The sequence below is a fragment of the Schistocerca piceifrons genome, chromosome 5 (assembly GCF_021461385.2).
Source record: "Schistocerca piceifrons isolate TAMUIC-IGC-003096 chromosome 5, iqSchPice1.1, whole genome shotgun sequence".
NCBI lineage: Eukaryota > Metazoa > Arthropoda > Insecta > Orthoptera > Acrididae > Schistocerca > Schistocerca piceifrons.
The window spans coordinates 701,255,588-701,273,914 of NC_060142.1; the positions used below are offsets into that span (position 1 = coordinate 701,255,588).

An 18,327-nucleotide genomic window follows, 5' to 3' on the forward strand; every position below is an offset into this window, starting at 1 on the left:
CAACTTTGTAGTTGTTGGTGCCACCTGACTTCATCAAAAAATGTAACTGACATTCCACTATAGAAATAGTGCTTAAATTAAAATATGGTATAATACATTTCAAACTCACTGAAAACAGGTTCATTGCTACATCCTTTGAGTCTCACTCCACGAGATGTTGGTTCAATGAGGAAGTGTCGCACCAATTCACTAGCAGGATCACCTGATGAGGAACTCTTTCCTTGTACATTAGGTGGAGGTGTAGCAACTTTCAAAGCCAGTCCAAAGGCACCAGGGAATGAATTGGAATCACGTACAACAAAAGTTCCTGGAGGCTGGTCTTTTAACATGTTAATAGCTGAAAACAGAGGAACAGTGAACTCAAGTATTGCAGTAGTGATGGTGAAAATTTTAAATTACTTGCACTACTATGTGGTATACAGACTAGTTATAACTTGGTGTTTCTTACCTTCTTCCCTGGAGATGGTAGGCTTGTACCAAAAACGTGATGTATCTCTAACAAATTTAACATGTGCTGGAGATACATCCTGTGGTGGTTCACTGTTTGAATGCAGTGATGATCTCCTTGAATGGCCATAATAAACAGTGGGTGAAGACTGGCCAGTGCTTCCATTAAGAACAGCAGAATTCTGTGGATAAGAATTGTAATATTACTCCTGACTAGGTTAAGTTAAAGGACATACTCAAAAATATTGAGTCAGATAATGTGACTGGGTACTTTGATCTATTTGTAAATCAATTTACCTACGTGCCTCAGTTTACCTACATGCAATACAACTCATGAAAAGTTCTGAGAGCCAGAGAAGAATATATAGAGTGTGGGGAAGAATTCCAAATACTGGTTCATATATGAATCTAGTGTGCCTCCTCTTTATTCAGGTACAACAGAGCAAAAAACTCTAAATTTGAAAATTGTTCTATAAATTAAATTGAATAAATGTACAACTACAGCCTCAAAACAAAACTCCCTCTCTCTCTCTGTTACTAAAGATCTTTATACTTACTTTTGGGCTCTGCTGCAGGTATCCATCAGAGACAAATCCAGATGAATGTGGTGTTGTTTGATAAGCATTGATTATGCGACTGCTGCTGCTCACACCACTGCTGGAATTACTTATCATGCTGATGTTCTGCTGGTGCACTGTCTGTGAATGGTCAGACACTGGCGAAGGAGAACGGTCCTTGCTAGAAGGGCAGAAGTAAGGAGAATTATAAGTGAACCCAATGAAGCTTCTCATTTGCAACTGAGTGCTGGCTCATTTGAAAGGTCAGTAATATGTTAGGCAAAGTCCTTTGTTTGCTCAAACATCCACATGTTTTGAAAGCATTATAACTAATCTGCATTCCAACAGGACATCATCCAATTACATGTTAGTTAGCTGCAGTGAAACAATCTGCATTTATACTGACATTGAACAATCAATTTCAGAAATCATTGCAATAAAGAAATAAAATAAAATATGCAACACAACTATAAAGCAACCAATAATACAGCAGATATCATAGTTAGAAAGTCTTGTGCTCTGTTCATTCACAGATGAATTATGCATTATTTATTCTTTGGGGCCAACCCAGAGATTACACCTTGATGCATCTGTCAGTGAGATTTGCTATCATTTTGCAGAAGAGATCTATGGTAAAAGTATCTTTAGGTCTGATTTCTAACGTTTGCAGGAGGTCTTTGGCGCTAGTAAATGAAGGAATTACTTATTTGGGTATTGTGTTGAAAAAGTGAAATATCATTTTATTCAGCCTGTCTCTATGTACTAATATGACATGGCTATAAAATTTTACCTGTCTTTTGTGAACCATTTCTGTGACTTTTTCTACTTTGTTATAAATGCCTTTGATGGATACTTCTAATGACTGCCATTCATGTAATTGGATCCCAGAATTTCTGTAATGATTTTACAGACTTTCATGTTCAGCTCTCCAAGGAGTATTGCCACACAGGACCAAATTTTTGTCAGCAAACAAATTGACTGGTTTTAAAACTGTTATATACTGACATATATAAATTTTATTCCCATTCTCAGTGAGTTATAGCCATCAGAATATGTAGTGTTGAAAAATGGAGAGAGACCATCATCCTTTGGGACTGCTGTTTATCCCTCAGAGAAATGTAATCATAGGAACTTCACCACAGATTTCATATCCATCAGAACAGCTCTAATTATGGCCAGCAGCTTCGAGCAAATCCCAAATCCATTAAGGATTGTTAATAACTCCTCATGGTTTATCAAGTGGTACACCATCTTTAAGTCCACTGAGATTGCGGATCTGTTTTCTGGAAGAGGGGGGAGGGGAGAGGGAGAGGGGGAGGGAGAGTCTGCATGGAGGGGAGGGGGAGGAGAGGAGAAGAGAAAGAGCAGTGGGAGAAGCCAGTACACGAGCTGCACAGGGAAGGAGTGGTATCAACAGCAGAGAATCTTCCCCAGCATTAATGTTTTTTCCAGCGAGGCATGCCTTCGCATTGTGTGTCCAAAGTAGGTCAGCTTTTGTTTTAACATTAGACCTTCCAGGGAGAAATCTGGTTTTATTTGCTCCAATATTGATCTGTTGGTTCTCTTTGCAGTCCATGGAACTCTAAGAAGTTTCCTCCAACACCACAACTCGAAGGAATCAATTCTTCGCCGTTCAGCCTTTCTAACGGTCTAGGTCTCACATCCATACATCACAACTGGAAAGACCATAGCCCTCACAATACGGATCTTTGTTGCTAGTGTTATATCTCTGGACCTTATAACCTTGTCAAGGTTTGACATCGCCTGTCTACCGAGCAACAGCCGTCTCCGGATTTCATGGCTGCAGTCGCCATCAGCAGAAATCTGGGAACCGAGATAACTGAATGTGGTCACTACCTCCATGGTTTCTCCTGCTATATCCCACGAATTGGTAGGTGTAGTTGCCGTAATTTTCGTCTTCTTCACATTCAGCATAAGACCGGCCTTTTCACTTTCGTTTTTCACCTTCAGTAAGAGTGTTCTCAATTCTTCTTCACTTTCTGCCAACAGGATCGTATCATCCGCGTACCTGAGGTTGTTTACATTTATTCCAGCTATTTTAATTCCTGTTTCTCCTTCATCTAGCCTCGCATTCCTCATAACATGTTTTCAAGGGCCCACTGGATTTCGCTCTCCAAAATATCTGGCTCTAGTTCTAAATTAACATTAACATCAGCAGTAGGAGCCCTGTCATCATGCAGTTCTTTCTTGTATAGGTCTTCTACATATTCTGCCCATCTTTCCTCAACATTCTCTGCTTCACTCAGATCTTTCCCGTTTCTATCTTTTATCATTCCAATTTTTGCCTGGAATTTTCCTTTAATTTCTCTAATTTTCTTATAAAGATCTCTTGTCTTCCCCATTCCGTTACTATCTTCAACTTCCTTGCACTGTTCATTAAAGAATATATTTTTATCTCTTCTAGCTAATTTCTGAAAATCTTTATTTAATTGAAACATAGCTGATCTATCTCCCTTAATTTTTGCTTTCCTTCGTTCTTCTGCAACGTTCTTCTGCAACTTGCAGTGCCTCAACTGACAGCCATCTAGCCTTCTTACTGTTCCTTTTCTTGGGAATGTGTTTCTCTGCAGCCTCCTTGACAGTATTAGCTACTTCTGTCCATCTCTCTTTATTTTACATACCTACATACAAATAAGCTGTAATCCACAATCTCTCTGGTGGTAAGAAACACCTACCTATCAAACAGGTGGGGGTGGGGTTGGGGTGAAAAAGAAGCGTAGTTCACAATGTGTGAATTCCCAGACTTTATTATTCCAATATTTGAGAATGAAAGCACTTAGCAACATGCAACATACTTTACACATAATTTCAAATGTTAACAATTTTTTTCTGCTAACAACCCCTTGCAAAATGATGTAAGGAAAAACATTTATCACATACTACTTTTCCACCACTGATGCAGTAGAAGTATTGCTTGAGGTACGACATTATGTGAGGGCGGTTTGAAAATTTCTCGGAATCATCACAAGAGGTCAGTGCCAGCGCAACGAGTTGTTCACGTGATATTCATTGGACTGTTGCCTATAAACACATGCCACGTCAGTGCTCTTGGAAGAGAGCTGTGGTGGTGATGTGGCTCTGTTGTTGTTACAGCATAATGGTTTGTGAAGATGGAAAAAAAATAAAATAAAAATAAAAAAATTGAGATTCGAGCAGTGATTAAGTTACTTCGTAAAGAAAGGCATGAAATCAAAGGACATTCATGTTGATTTCCAGAATACACTGGAGGACTCGGCTCCTTCATATTCAACTGTTGCCAAGTGGACTATGAATTTAAATTTGGTCAGGAGAGCTTAGATGATGATCTGTGCAGTGGTCAGCCACGATGTGTCACTACTCCAGAAATCATTGCAAAAGTGCACAAAATGCTCATGGAGGATCACTGACTGAAAGTGCTTGAAATTGGTCACACTTGCCAGATGACATCTAAACTGGTATATCACATTTTAACTGAAGAAATGGAAATGAAAAAATTATCTGCAAGATGGGTGCCGCGACTCTTGACGCCTGCCCACACACGTGCCTCTGCCATGGCAAAATTACATGACCTAAGGTATGAACGGTTGCCACAACATCTTATTCACCTGATATGGCTCCATCAGACTCCTATCTCTTCAAAAACTGAAAATTTTTCTTTATGGATGAAGATTTACTTCAAACGAAGAATTGATAGCTGGAGTTGACAAATATTTTACCTCCCTGGAGGAAATTCAGTTTTGAGATGGGATCAAAGCACTGGCACATCATTGGACCAAGTGCATTAATTACAAGGACACTACATTGAAAAATAAAAACGTTTCAGTGATCTAGGTATTATTTTCTATTCCATTCTGAGAACTTTTCATACCACCCTCATAATTTATTACTTCTTTACTATACACTGTATTCATGACACATTTTACAGACAGTATCCACATATGCTATTGAATGTAAGTGCACAATTATATCATTGTATGACACATAGTTAAGGAGAAATGATGTCATAAACAATGAAATGAGTGAAAAAGTACTGTATCATGCACGATGTTTAAATTTATTATTCTTTCCTACTAACTCTATTCACAACAAATTTTGCTGACAGTATCATATATGTCACTGAATGTACCTACAATATTATACCATCGTACAACATGTAGTTCAGGAGATATGATGTCACAATAGTGATGATATGCAAATGTTTAAAAATGGATGGATGAATAAATAAATATATAAATAAATAAACCCTCTCTCTTTTCATTCCTTACTGTGAGTAGTATCACATTTCACAATTACAGTTATTGATTAAAAGGAAAAATTCATACAGAAATGTGAAAAATATACAAAGAGACAGATGAGGATAGCCAGAAGCTACCTTAGCTCAGTACAACTGACAATCACTCAAGACTGACAAAAATAAATAAAACCTAGCATTTGGAAACTTGTTCCTTCAGCAGGGATGAGAGACGAGAAATGGGGAAAGAAGGGAATGTGGATGCAATTCATTGACAGCCTAGGTAACATGGAAGAGATAAGCCAAGATGGAGTACAGAGTGTCAAAGGGAAGTCAAAGATAGCATGTCATAAGTACTTTGCCAGTTTCAAAGCAAATAAGATAGATTGAGATCTAAAGAGGTGTAAGTGATATGAATAAGAAGGATAATGTCAAGGAGTTTTTTTTATCTTTGTCTCCTTGTTAATATTACCCATCTTATTCACCTCACTTTAAATCTCAATCGAGTTTTTTTTAATCTTTGTCTCCTTGTTAATATTACCCATCACCTCACTTTAAATCTCAATCTATCTTATTTGCTCTGATGCTGGCATAGTACTGATGCTGGCATAGTACTTATAACATGCTATTTTTGACTTTCCTTTGACACCCTTTACTCCATGTTTGCTTTCCTTTCTTCTTACCTCATAACCTAGGTTGTGAATGACCTGCATCCACTTCCCTTCTTTCCCTGTTTTTCCCTCATTCCTCTTGCTTCCCTGATGAGGGAATAAGTTTCTGAAAGCTAGGTTTTATTTATTTTCATTGGTTTTGTATCGCTGTTGGCTGTACTGAACTAATGTAATTACTGGCCAGCCCATCTGTCTCTTTGTAAAATTGTGATTATTTCTGATTTTGCATTTCTTGTCATAATATATCCACATATATCTTTCTCATCTATGGCTTATTCCGTGCCTTCACCTCTTAATGTCTCTAATAGTTTGATCCTTCTATTATAAACATTTTTACAAAATAAATATAAAAAAAAGATATCTGTACGCACCCTAAGTTCTGAGAGCATTCCACCCATGGTTTATTATGTTTTTTTTTTTTTTTCATGTGATCATAACATCACTTAAGTGAAAAAAAAAAAAACTGATTATATCTACTAAAGCACTGTCAGTCAGTTATCAAATATGGTATTTTTTTTTGCATAATTTCTTTTTGTTTATAAATATGTGCTGCAATACTTAAAGCCCCTTGAAACACAGACAAATGTTACAACATATAATTCTGTTACTATTTGAGAAAGAAGTCCCCTAAAACATTATGAACTACTTGGACTACTTTAGGTCTAAGAACTAAGGGGGTCTTTGGAAGTGTACGCTAAAGATGTTAATGAGAGTGTAGTCATTAACTGGGTGTTAGTGTAAAAGACACACATGGGAAAAAATTATATGGAAGTCACTTTTTAATGGCGCACACTGCACAAAATTCACCCACTGTAAGCAAGATACAGACAGTGTTCTGTTCACATCAAAGTATTGTATAATAAATGGAGACTCGTTTAAGAAAGAAAACTGACCATCCACTGTTTGTGCAACTTATTGGACATTTTATGTGCACACTAGCCGGCTTTCTTTCTACTTCTGCAAGCAGCTCCCTTTTTTTTAGTAACAAACAACGCAAAGATGAGGTTTAACAAACAGTCTCAATTCATGCACTCCACAATAATTCACATACCTAGATACAGAAGAACTGGAAGGCCACTTTCGCAGGTTTTTAAATGATCCCGAATAACTCAAACGTCTACAATAGTGAAATGTAAGAAAAACTGTAAGTGTTATTAATTTTAAAAAAAGAAATAATAATAGTAATTTCTTTCTTTTAAACAATACCAGAAAAAGAGCCAAAGAAAGAAAAAATATGATTTTAGCAGGACTTATTGCAATATGCAGGTTGAAGATGTTGGAAGATATAAACCATTTACACCCAGTGAAAGTATCAAAAACTGCAATTGTGCAATGCATATTTTAATTTATTTGGCATGTTTATTTCCATAGATCTTTAAGTGGAATAATATTTTACATAATTTTCATAAATTTTTATTAAGAAATGAATGAGACAAGAAATACTAAAAGGATAAGTTTCTAAAGCTGCTTGCATGTAAGCAAAAATTTACCTAGTTCATATAATATTCACTGCATATGAGGACTATCAATTAAAATTTCCTGTTGTGCAGAAGTAGCTAAATATATACTAGGTGGAAGAGAAGAAAAACCAAATCTAGCTTCTTACAGAGGCCAGATTATTAAAGAAGAATACAAATAAATTATGAAAAATTTAACACTAAAAATAAAGGGAATGAAATATTTAACACTCAAAATAAAGGGAATGCGGGCAGTGCTGGAAACATGTTGGAAAAGAAATGAAAGGAAATGGCTGGCCTTCTAACAATTCTGGTGTCTGAGTTGACATGTATACTCAGTCTGATATTCCCCCCCCCCCCCCCCCCCCATAAATATTTAATAATAGAATTTCATTTACAGCATACGTACCATTAAAAACTGATAAGGAATGCTCACTGCTATGATGAATAAAATTTTATGAAAAGAAACTATGCAAATGAACTGAATTTTGTCTGTTACAAAAACAGAGAGGCTATCATGATGAATTTAGCACGCACATTAACTTTGAACATCGACACAATGAGGAGAATCTTTTTATCACTGCAAAATTGAGACATTACCAGATAGTGATCTGCCCTAAAGCCTTATGGGAATCAGAATCAGAATTTCAATGTCTCATAACATACAAAGTTCAATCATATATTTAATGTACAGGGTATTCATCAGTACTGCAGTTTCAGTTGAAGTGGATTACAGAAACGATATATAACAACAACATCAATATATATAAAAATAATTACCTTGCAGTCATTTATTTGACATAGAACTGCTTAGCTTCATAAACAACTTTTTGCTTTCTTGCTCAGCTTTTCATACTGTCATTCAGAAATTTTTCTAAGGAAGAATAGTATTTCTGTACTAACAACTTTCGAAGCTTTTGGTTTAAGTTGTCCTAGCTTCATGCTGTGGATTTGTTTCTTTTCTAGCATGCTGTAAATTTTCATGCCTATGTATTCTGGGGTTTGTGCATAGGACTTTATCTATTAGTGGGAAGCATGAAAGTTCCCTTGTTCCTAGTGGTGTACTGGCATTCAAAATTATTGTCTATGAATAACGTACGGTTAATGTATACGAAAATAACCAGTTCATAAATTTATAAACAGGGAGAACTTCATATTTTTAAATTTCTTATCTGTGGGCAACCGGAATATTGTGTTCGAACAGTCCACGAGCGTGGTACTGTCGATCCATGGTATCCAATGGGCACAATATTTCGGCAATCAGACATGTTGCCATCATCAGTGATGATGGCGACATGTCTGATTGCCGAAATATTGTGCCCATTGGACATTATGGACCGGCAGTACACTCGTGGACTGTCTGAGCAAGAAATACGCCGGGAGAAGTTGAAGAATCACAGGAATATTGTGGTTTTGCATTACACATATTTCTAACAACTGATTTTATGTAGTAATATTCTAGTCATTTTACTTGTGTTACTCCAGAAAATAATGACATATCTTATAACTGACTCAAAATAGATGTGGTAAAATATTCCATGCTAGTAGAGTATGAAAATCTTCATTGTAAAGGCAGGCTGTTTAATTTATTTGCTAAGTCCTTTATATGATAAATTTTGGTCCAAAAAATTAACACAGCCTGCTTCTTTCAGTTGTCTGTCTTTGTGATTAATATGGGTTTCATTTACCATTGAGTTTTAGTTTTAAACTACAGTAAACATGTTTTTCCAATATTCAGTTTTAATCCATTTAGTTGAAACCAGTCTTCTCAACTGTCTAGTAGATTTGTGACAGTTGAGGGAATTTGCTCTCAGTGACTGGTCTCGAAAAGGGCAGAAGTATCATCGGCAAATAGAACTGAGTGTGAATTTATGTTTATGGGCAAGCTGTTTACATAAAGCAAAAATACGATTGGATCCAGACTTGACCCTCATGAAATGCCTCGTGAAATAATCATCCATTCAGAGAAGGAATTCCCCTTGCTTAGTGATATAACTACCCTTTGTAAAATAAAGCAGCACAAAGCATGAATGTTACTTAAGAATGAAAGATTCTCAGGAGACTGTCGGTATAGAAGATGAGTGAACCAAGAGCAGTACACTCAGTGAACCAAGAACTGCACAATGAAATAGAGAGAATCTCAGACACCATAAGGAAAAGAAGGAGCATGCCCTTTGGACACATCCTTATAATGAACCAGAGGAGGCTGACACATCAGATAATATAATTTCTTCTGAATCAGTGCTATCAGTCATTATCTCCATAGTAAAGTGTTAACGCACTGAAGAAAACTCTTTGAGGGCTTCAGTCCGTGCTTACGTAACAGTAAATGCACAGCAACAATTTCAGCAAACCAGACATTGTTGATCATCTTTACAATCCATATGAAAATTTATGAATTAGGGTTTTGATTAACACTGATGCAGTACTGTGACTCATTAGTAGGCATAAATAAGAGTGGTTTAAATGATGTTCAATACGTCCTTTTCATTGTACTGAACAATCCCTTATGAGCATTTGATTTTACTTCTATTTTAATTGAATAAGAGAATTCCAGCCATACATTACACTATTATCTCATAGAAAGTATCCAAAAGAATAAAGCTGAAGGAAAAAAAAATCATCTACGATAATGATATAGGCTGAAGCAATGAATTAAAATTTGTACCAGCACTGGGATTCAAACCAGGGTCTGCAGCTTACTCTCCTGTTGTGCCACACTGGCACTACAGCTACCACAGCTGCATCGACTACCCTCCCCCATACAAATACCAATTCACACCTCAGTACTAGGGTAGTAGAGATGGAGTGGTAGTGTGGCACAACAGATAGCACATCTGCCTAGTGAGCAAGATACCTGGGTTCTAATCCCAGAGCTGGTATAAATTTTAATTCATAACTTCAGCCTACACCATTATCATAGATGAAAGTGAGACTCGATATGTTTCAGAAACATAATTTGCATATGAAAAAAAAAAGGTTGCAAAACAAATTAAATGATCCATGATAATTAGTTGAGCACTGTTGGCACTGCAGCTGGGAGACAGTCTACTGGTGTGTTTGGGTTGCTCACTTCAAAGAAGTGCTGCACTCTAATGGAGAGATATTTAGGTTGAGACATGGTCCATCATACAGTTTTGATACGTTATCCGAGTTTACTTAAACTTATGTTCAGGCAATATAAAGACACATTTGTAAAATATGAGTAAACAGAAGATTCTCCTCAGATGATCATGAAGACAAAGTAATTGATGCATAACCACATGACAGTGCAAACCAGTAAAATTTTCAGATGCAGCTAGTAACTGACTACCAGGCTGTCCCTCTACCAACTGAAAGATAAACCCACAAATCTAAAGTATCGTAACTGGATTCTTACTACTGTGCGTACTTTATCATTTGTTGTGAACAACATGTGCCAGATCTGTTAGTTTGATTCATTATTAAAGAGGTTTACCATATTTCCTTCCATCTCTACTTTGCTGTCTGGTTTTTCAATAGGGTTTGATACTGGCATATTAGACATACCATGAGCACAATTTAAAAAGTAAAGTATAAGCAATAATTATATGGTGTAAAACATACTCGGGGCTGTTATCTTACCGCTGTGTAGTTGGACTCTTGGGAGGCAAGCCAGGTGCTGTGGAGGCCATCTCAAACTGCTGTGAACTGTTATTAACATACGGTGTACGAGGATGCACAGGAAATGCTGGTGTTTGTGGCCTTGGGCTGCTTGAATGAGTGGGGCTGCCTGGCTCATCACTGACTGATGTTGTCCTCCATGAAGAGAAGCTTTCTTCTCTCATCTGGAATTTGTGTCAGTTAATCAAGTTTATATGTCAAGTAACAGCACAGTAAAAACACATTTATTTTATATGTATGCTTCTCGGTCTTGAGAAAAATGTAGAAAGCAAATCAACATAAAAACGAGAAATTGGCACACTTATTAATGGTAAATAAACTTTATTTTTTTGGTTGAATATCAATAAATTTCACTCACATTTCTTCCTTCCAGTTAAACTGCTTTACTAGTGATAGGTATAATGACAGTGACATCAGAATGTAGTTCCTGTATCAGCTATTGCTGTTGAGAAACCTGTATTTTCTTTACAAATTATTTATTCATTTTTTTCATCTTCACCTCTAGCACCTGATATTTATTTCCACTTCCTCTTTCTCCTTATTATTCCCTCTTTTGTTTTTTAGGCAACTGAGTAACTGCATCACACAAAAAGGCATGCAGCAGTTGCAATGAAATTGACATTACTGTGGAAAGGATTGGAATATGGTATACCGGGTTGATACTTAACGCAGGTCTTGCATGTGAATGTTTCAATCAAATATGACTCATTGGACAAGGAGTAAGGAGCAGGAATGGTATAAGGATGGCCCAAGTATTTGTAGGTTGGTTTTATGGGGAAGATTCTCCAGTTTAAGGTCTTAATTCTTCCAGCATGCTTGTTTGGCCCTGGCTCTTCATGATTGGTGTAAACAAACCTTCGTTACTAACTATTAGGTACAGAATAGATATCAAAGGTATCAGCAGTATAATAGTGTTATTTAAACACCTGCTAAAGCACATGACCTGGGAAAATGTTTATCTTTAGGATGACACTTAAAATAAAACAACAATATTTGCTGATCAAGTGTGCCATTATTTTAACATTGCCTTTCTGCTCAAATAAATAAATAAATATACAGAAAAACCACTGAGAAGCAACAGATAGAAAGGGAATAATTACTCCTGTGCAACCAAGAAAAATATTTTATGTACAAAATAAAACAAGCAATGATCCAAACTTCCAAATATACTTTAAAAAGTATAGAAAAATCTTCATGAAGGTCACAAATCATGCAAAGCAGTTTATTGCAAAGTCAGGTAACATGAGTAAAATGCTTTGGGAAGTTGTAAATGGTACCATAGGAACCAGTCTCAAATGAGTCTCACCTGAATACCTCCAGCTATATGATACAAAAATCTGATGCAAAACAGATTATTTAACATTTTAACTTGACTTTTCAAAGACTGACAATAAATCTAGTGTCAGGGATTGCTATGCTAACAGTATCGTACTAAACTATATTCCTAACATTGGACAGGCCACTTTTCCTGGCTCCAGTAGCTGGACAAGACGTGTTAAAAATCATAAGAATCAGAAAATAATTTTCATATGGAGTTGATGATATCAGAGCATCCTCCTACAGGCCAACCGTAAATTAGAACAGCATGCCACCCTCCACCTCAAAAAACTATCCAATCTCCTGGTTTCCCACCTCCGGAAAGGCAACTCACTCACCCTTCACAACCTTTCCAGCAAACCTCAACCTCCTCTCATTGCACACAAACCCAGTCTCTCCCATCTACTCAATCTTCCACTTCCAGCTCCACTCCCTCCAAAACCTCAAAATTCCGATCAACACAGTCTGGAACCACAACACCCTAATTCAGTAGTTAACCTTTCCTCCAAACCTCTCTCCCAATCCGAAACCTCTGTCCTATCCAAAGGCCTCACCTTCAAGTAAGGGATATGTGCGTGTGTGCGAGTGTATACCTGTCCTTTTTTCCCCCTAAGGTAAGTCTTTCCGCTCCCGGGATTGGAATGACTCCTTACCCTCTCCCTTAAAACCCACTTCCTTTCGTCTTCCCCTCTCCTTCCCTCTTTCCTGATGAGGCAACAGTTTGTTGCGAAAGCTTGAATTTTGTGTGTATGTTTGTGTTTGTTTGTGTGTCTATCGACCTGCCAGCGCTTTTGTTCGGTAAGTCACCTCATCTTTGTTTTTATATATAATTTTTCCCACGTGGAATGTTTCCTTCCATTACATTGATATCATTAATTTGAATCCAACAATTACGTTTGTTATTGTCACTGTTGCATTTCGAAATCTTTTCTGTCGTCTTATTTTCCTCTTTCTGTTTTTGCCAGTAGTTTCACTTTGTATTCACCTTCTCCTTTTTACCGTAATCTGCTATACTATTTTATCCCGCCTATATATATACCCAATAATACGTAACCCACTTCCAAACCATAACCAAAAAAATATTTTTTTTTTTGCGGCTTTCAGCACTACCGCCGATATAATATCCACCGTTTCTAGTTCACAAACAGCTCCTTTCACCTTTTAAACAACCATTTCGGCCAGTTCTAATAACTTTCGCTTTATTTCCATTTCCGTTTTTCCCACATCACTGATCATTTTTAGCCGCTTCCCACAGGTTTTAACGCCATTATTTCTTCGTCAGACAATTGTTAGCCTCATTTTCATAATCTGCCACCACAATACCACTCCTTTTAATATACTACACGCAGTTTTTTCGAAATTTTCCCAAATTTCTCCGTCCTTTAACGTGTTTTGGCGGCAACACAACCACCTAACCTTTATGCACATCGTTGTCTACCAACCCAAGTCCAACATAGCCCAGCTGTAACCAACACCTTTTCGCCTTTTTTCATTCCAGATCGCCAGTTTCTTTCCGGTTCACCTTTATCTCTCCCCATATATTTTTATTTTTATTTTCATTTTCATTTCATCTCATGTTACACTTTCCACCTTCTAATACCATGTCACCCTCACAACACCCCCACAATGACCCCATTAAGTTTTATTTACATTCCCTCCGCAAACATGCCTTCGCCCTAGCCAGATTACGCTCGCATATTTTATTTTCTCAGGCTTGTCTGACATTTGGCATTACCCCCAAAGGCCTCACACTCAAAGTTCCCATCTCTGGCTGCAACCCTTCCTTCCATCAGTCCCTATACCAGTTCCAAACTGAACAATCCATTGCCCTCACCCACCTAATCCTTCACCTACACATCAACTCAGCCAATGAACACACCCGTCAACTCCTATCCTTAATAAAAGTCCTTAATCTTTCCTCTCCCACATCCACACCGGCTGTTCAGAGCATCCTCCTACAGGCCAACCGTAAATTAGAACAGCATGCCACCCTCCACCTCAAAAAACTATCCAATCTCCTGGTTTCCCACCTCCGGAAAGGCAACTCACTCACCCTTCACAACCTTTCCAGCAAACCTCAACCTCCTCTCATTGCACACAAACCCAGTCTCTCCCATCTACTCAATCTTCCACTTCCAGCTCCACTCCCTCCAAAACCTCAAAATTCCGATCAACACAGTCTGGAACCACAACACCCTAATTCAGTAGTTAACCTTTCCTCCAAACCTCTCTCCCAATCCGAAACCTCTGTCCTATCCAAAGGCCTCACCTTCAAGTAAAAGGGATATGTGCGTGTGTGCGAGTGTATACCTGTCCTTTTTTCCCCCTAAGGTAAGTCTTTCCGCTCCCGGGATTGGAATGACTCCTTACCCTCTCCCTTAAAACCCACTTCCTTTCGTCTTCCCCTCTCCTTCCCTCTTTCCTGATGAGGCAACAGTTTGTTGCGAAAGCTTGAATTTTGTGTGTATGTTTGTGTTTGTTTGTGTGTCTATCGACCTGCCAGCGCTTTTGTTCGGTAAGTCACCTCATCTTTGTTTTTATATATAATTTTTCCCACGTGGAATGTTTCCTTCCATTACATTAAAGAATATATATGTAGACCACTGCTATACAATGTGATCAGTAGCTCAACAAGCAGTGATGTTTCCCAGAAGTACTAAAGACGTTGAAGGTAATTCTTACCTTCAAAAAGGGGGACAGTCAAGATGCTGAAGTTATTGTCCTATTTCCATTCCCAGCTATATCCAAGATATTTGAGAAAGCCATATACAATAGAATTACAACATTTATAAAAAAACATTTCTTTATGGAGGTGGCCCAGTGTACTATCGCAAACTGGAGAACATGATCTTCAGAGTTAATGATGCGAAGGCTGGCACCATGCAGAGTTTTCCATGGATACTATTGGCTTGCTTTAAGGCCTAGAGTTGATGTGTTGTATTTCCTCAATCTGCATTAGGTTTGCTGTAGGAGAGATATACAATACATGCAGTAGTTGCAGTTGGAGACTACTAGTCTTGTTTGAGGACTGGGGAATGTCCTTGTCTTTCTGCTGCCTTCAGTTATTCTTCCAGCACCATTAACAATATTATGAGGAGTCCTCACAGGAAGAACCACTTTCCAGAGGAATACTATTAGCAGAAGAAATGGAATGCTAATGAGAATAACTGAATTCTGGTCTTGAGACTGATGAGCTGCAAGGCAGAATGTTTAAACAATTTTGTGAATTGCTGGGAACAGACACAGGCAGGGACATGGTCAGCAACCATCCTCGTATCTGCAAGTGAGTTAAAAGCCTCCTGGGGCAAAGCGTATATTTAAAAGTATTTCATATCTCTGCATTTAGAAGTTAGTGATTGATACAGTTATTATTTTCGTACAGGAAGTTTAGAAACAGATCTTGGAATCTTAGAGTGCTACAGTACATTTATCACTGGTGAGGGAGCAGTACTTATAAACCTGTTCCCCAGGTCGAAGTGAGACTGCCAACCCTAACATACATCAGTGTTGCTTGGTAGAATGTTTTTCTGATATCAAAATGTACGTCTAATTTTTTGCCACAGATATTGTTTGAGCATATTTGTGTTGCAGATGAATTGCAGCATTTATTATGATCCGAGAGGCTTCGTCCCACCGTACCCCTCAGTGGTTCACAACCCCACAACATCCCATAGCAGTCCACCCACACCACTGCCGCCCCGAACCCAGGGTTATTGTGCAGTTCAGCCCCCAGTGGACTCACCTGGGAATGTCTCATACCAGACAAATGTTTGCATGGTAGAGTCATTATGGTGAATGCGTACATGGAGACAGTGTTTGCACACCAATCGCTGACATAGTGTAACTGAAGTGGAATAAGGGGAACCAGTCCACTTTTGCTGAGGCAGATGGAAAACTGTCTTAAAAACCATTCACAGACTGGCCGGCACATCGGACCCCGACACTAATCTGCCGGGCGTATTCGTGCCGGGGATAGGCATGCCTTCCCGCTTGGGAAGCAGTGTGTTAGACCGTGTGGCTATGTGGGCGGGCATCTTTTACTATTACTTCAACTCGTTTACTTGCCAGAAGAAAAAAAAAGTATATTGAGTACGATTGAGGGCAGACAGACATACCAAAAACAACAGTCCCACCACAAAATTGTAGATGCGGTCAACCGCAAATGAGTATTGGACATTGTAAAAAAAAAAAAAAAGAATCATATGAAATTTCAGTCTGGGGTCCCCTTAACATGTGGTACTAATAGAAGAGTTCCAAAACATCCAAAGAAGACAGCCTGTTTTATCATAAATGCATTTAGCAAGTGCAAGAGCATCACAAAGATGGTCATCTGGAGTCCCCGTAACATGTGGTACTAATGAAGGAGTGCAAAAAGGTCAAAAGAAGACAGCCTGTTTCATCATATGAGGGTAATCCCAAAAGTAAGGTCTCCTATTTTTTTATAAGTACATAGACCTGTTTATTTTTTCAATGGTTTACATCAGTTTACAGCTTGAACATTTAGCTATTTTTTGATATAATCACCATTTCTGTCAATGCATTTTTGTAGATGCTGTGGCAGTTTTCATATGCCCATGTCATACCAGCTTGCCGCCATGCTATTCAGAAAATTATGAACCTCTTCTTTCACCTCGTCATCAGAGCTGAATTGTTAGGACCACAATTAACACTGACAGGTACTGCGAGACTCTGAAAAAACTCAAACGGGCTATTCGGAACCAGAGAAAAGAATGTTGAGCAAGGGCATACACATTCTCCACGACAACGCTTGCCCACACATAGCTCGGCAAACCATTGCTCTCCTGCAACAGTTTTAGTGAAACATAATCACCCACCCACACTTTAGTCCTGACTTGGCATCCAGTGACTATCACCTGTTCCCTAGTTTAAAAGAACATTTGGCCGGAAAGCAATTCAGCTCCGACGACGAGGTGAAAGAAGAGGTTCATAACTTTCTGAATAGCACGGCGGCGAGCTGGTATGACATGGGCATACAAAAACTGCCACAGCGTCTAAAAAAATGCATCGACAGAAATGGTGATTATGTCGAAAAATAACTAAATGTTCAAGCTTTAAACTGATGTAAACCATTGTAGAAATAAATGGGTCTATGTACTTATAAAAAAATACGAGACCTTACTTTTGGGATTACCCTCGCAAATGCATTTAGCAAGTGCAACAGCATCACAAAGATGATCATCTGATTCTTGTGACAGACACTGAATAGTGTGTCAAAGAGAGTTTGTCTGACAAATTTCTGAGAATGTGTGTTCCCACAAGTGTCAAGCAACTATTACTCCATACCACATACATCGTGCACAAAGACTGGGATGGTAAGGTATCTAGCAGAGTATTGATGTAAATGTTGTTAACGCATTTTGTCTCTTAATTTGTAGGTAGTATGCAGCTGATATCTTATTATTTATTAGCTTAGGTATAATTTAAGGAATAAAGATACAGCCCAGTTAATAGTGGAGGCACTGAGCCATTGGTGGGTACATAAACAAGACTGAGAACTTTGCTAGGTTTTGGATGAATCCTATAATACACATACACCATAGCCAGGACTATTATATTCCACTAAGGACTTTCCAACTATATTTACTGATTTGCTGCAGACATCATGGCTTGTAGCATAGAGTAGTATATGTAGTGGTACGGCATGGAAACAACTGGAATATGTGAAATTCCTCATGCATATTTTTTATACACTGTTGTATAAGTGACATGGTTAATAATATATAAAAACAAAGATGAGGTGACTTACCGAACAAAAGCGCTGGCAGGTCGATAGACACACAAACAAACACAAACATACACACAAAATTCAAGCTTTCGCAACAAACTGTTGCCTCATCAGGAAAGAGGGAAGGAGAGGGGAAGACGAAAGGAAGTGGGTTTTAAAGGAGAGGGTAAGGAGTCATTCCAATCCCGGGAGCGGAAAGACTTACCTTAGGGGGAAAAAAGGACAGGTATACACTCGCACACACGCACATATCCATCCA

At 38.2% G+C, this 18,327-nt stretch overlaps 1 protein-coding gene across 1 annotated transcript in view; it reads right to left on the bottom strand.

The window, feature by feature from the left end:
* The window catches only part of LOC124799210 (tensin-1), a 524,781-nt gene that overhangs the window by 14,728 nt on the left and 491,726 nt on the right, over window positions 1–18,327 (bottom strand). The window contains exons 13-17 of the mRNA XM_047262746.1: window positions 10,967–11,169; window positions 6,958–7,023; window positions 1,005–1,185; window positions 449–629; window positions 110–337 (exon numbers count right to left, since the gene is read on the bottom strand). Of these exons, the coding sequence (XP_047118702.1) occupies window positions 110–337; window positions 449–629; window positions 1,005–1,185; window positions 6,958–7,023; window positions 10,967–11,169 (859 nt within the window). The remainder of the gene's footprint in view (window positions 1–109; window positions 338–448; window positions 630–1,004; window positions 1,186–6,957; window positions 7,024–10,966; window positions 11,170–18,327) is intronic.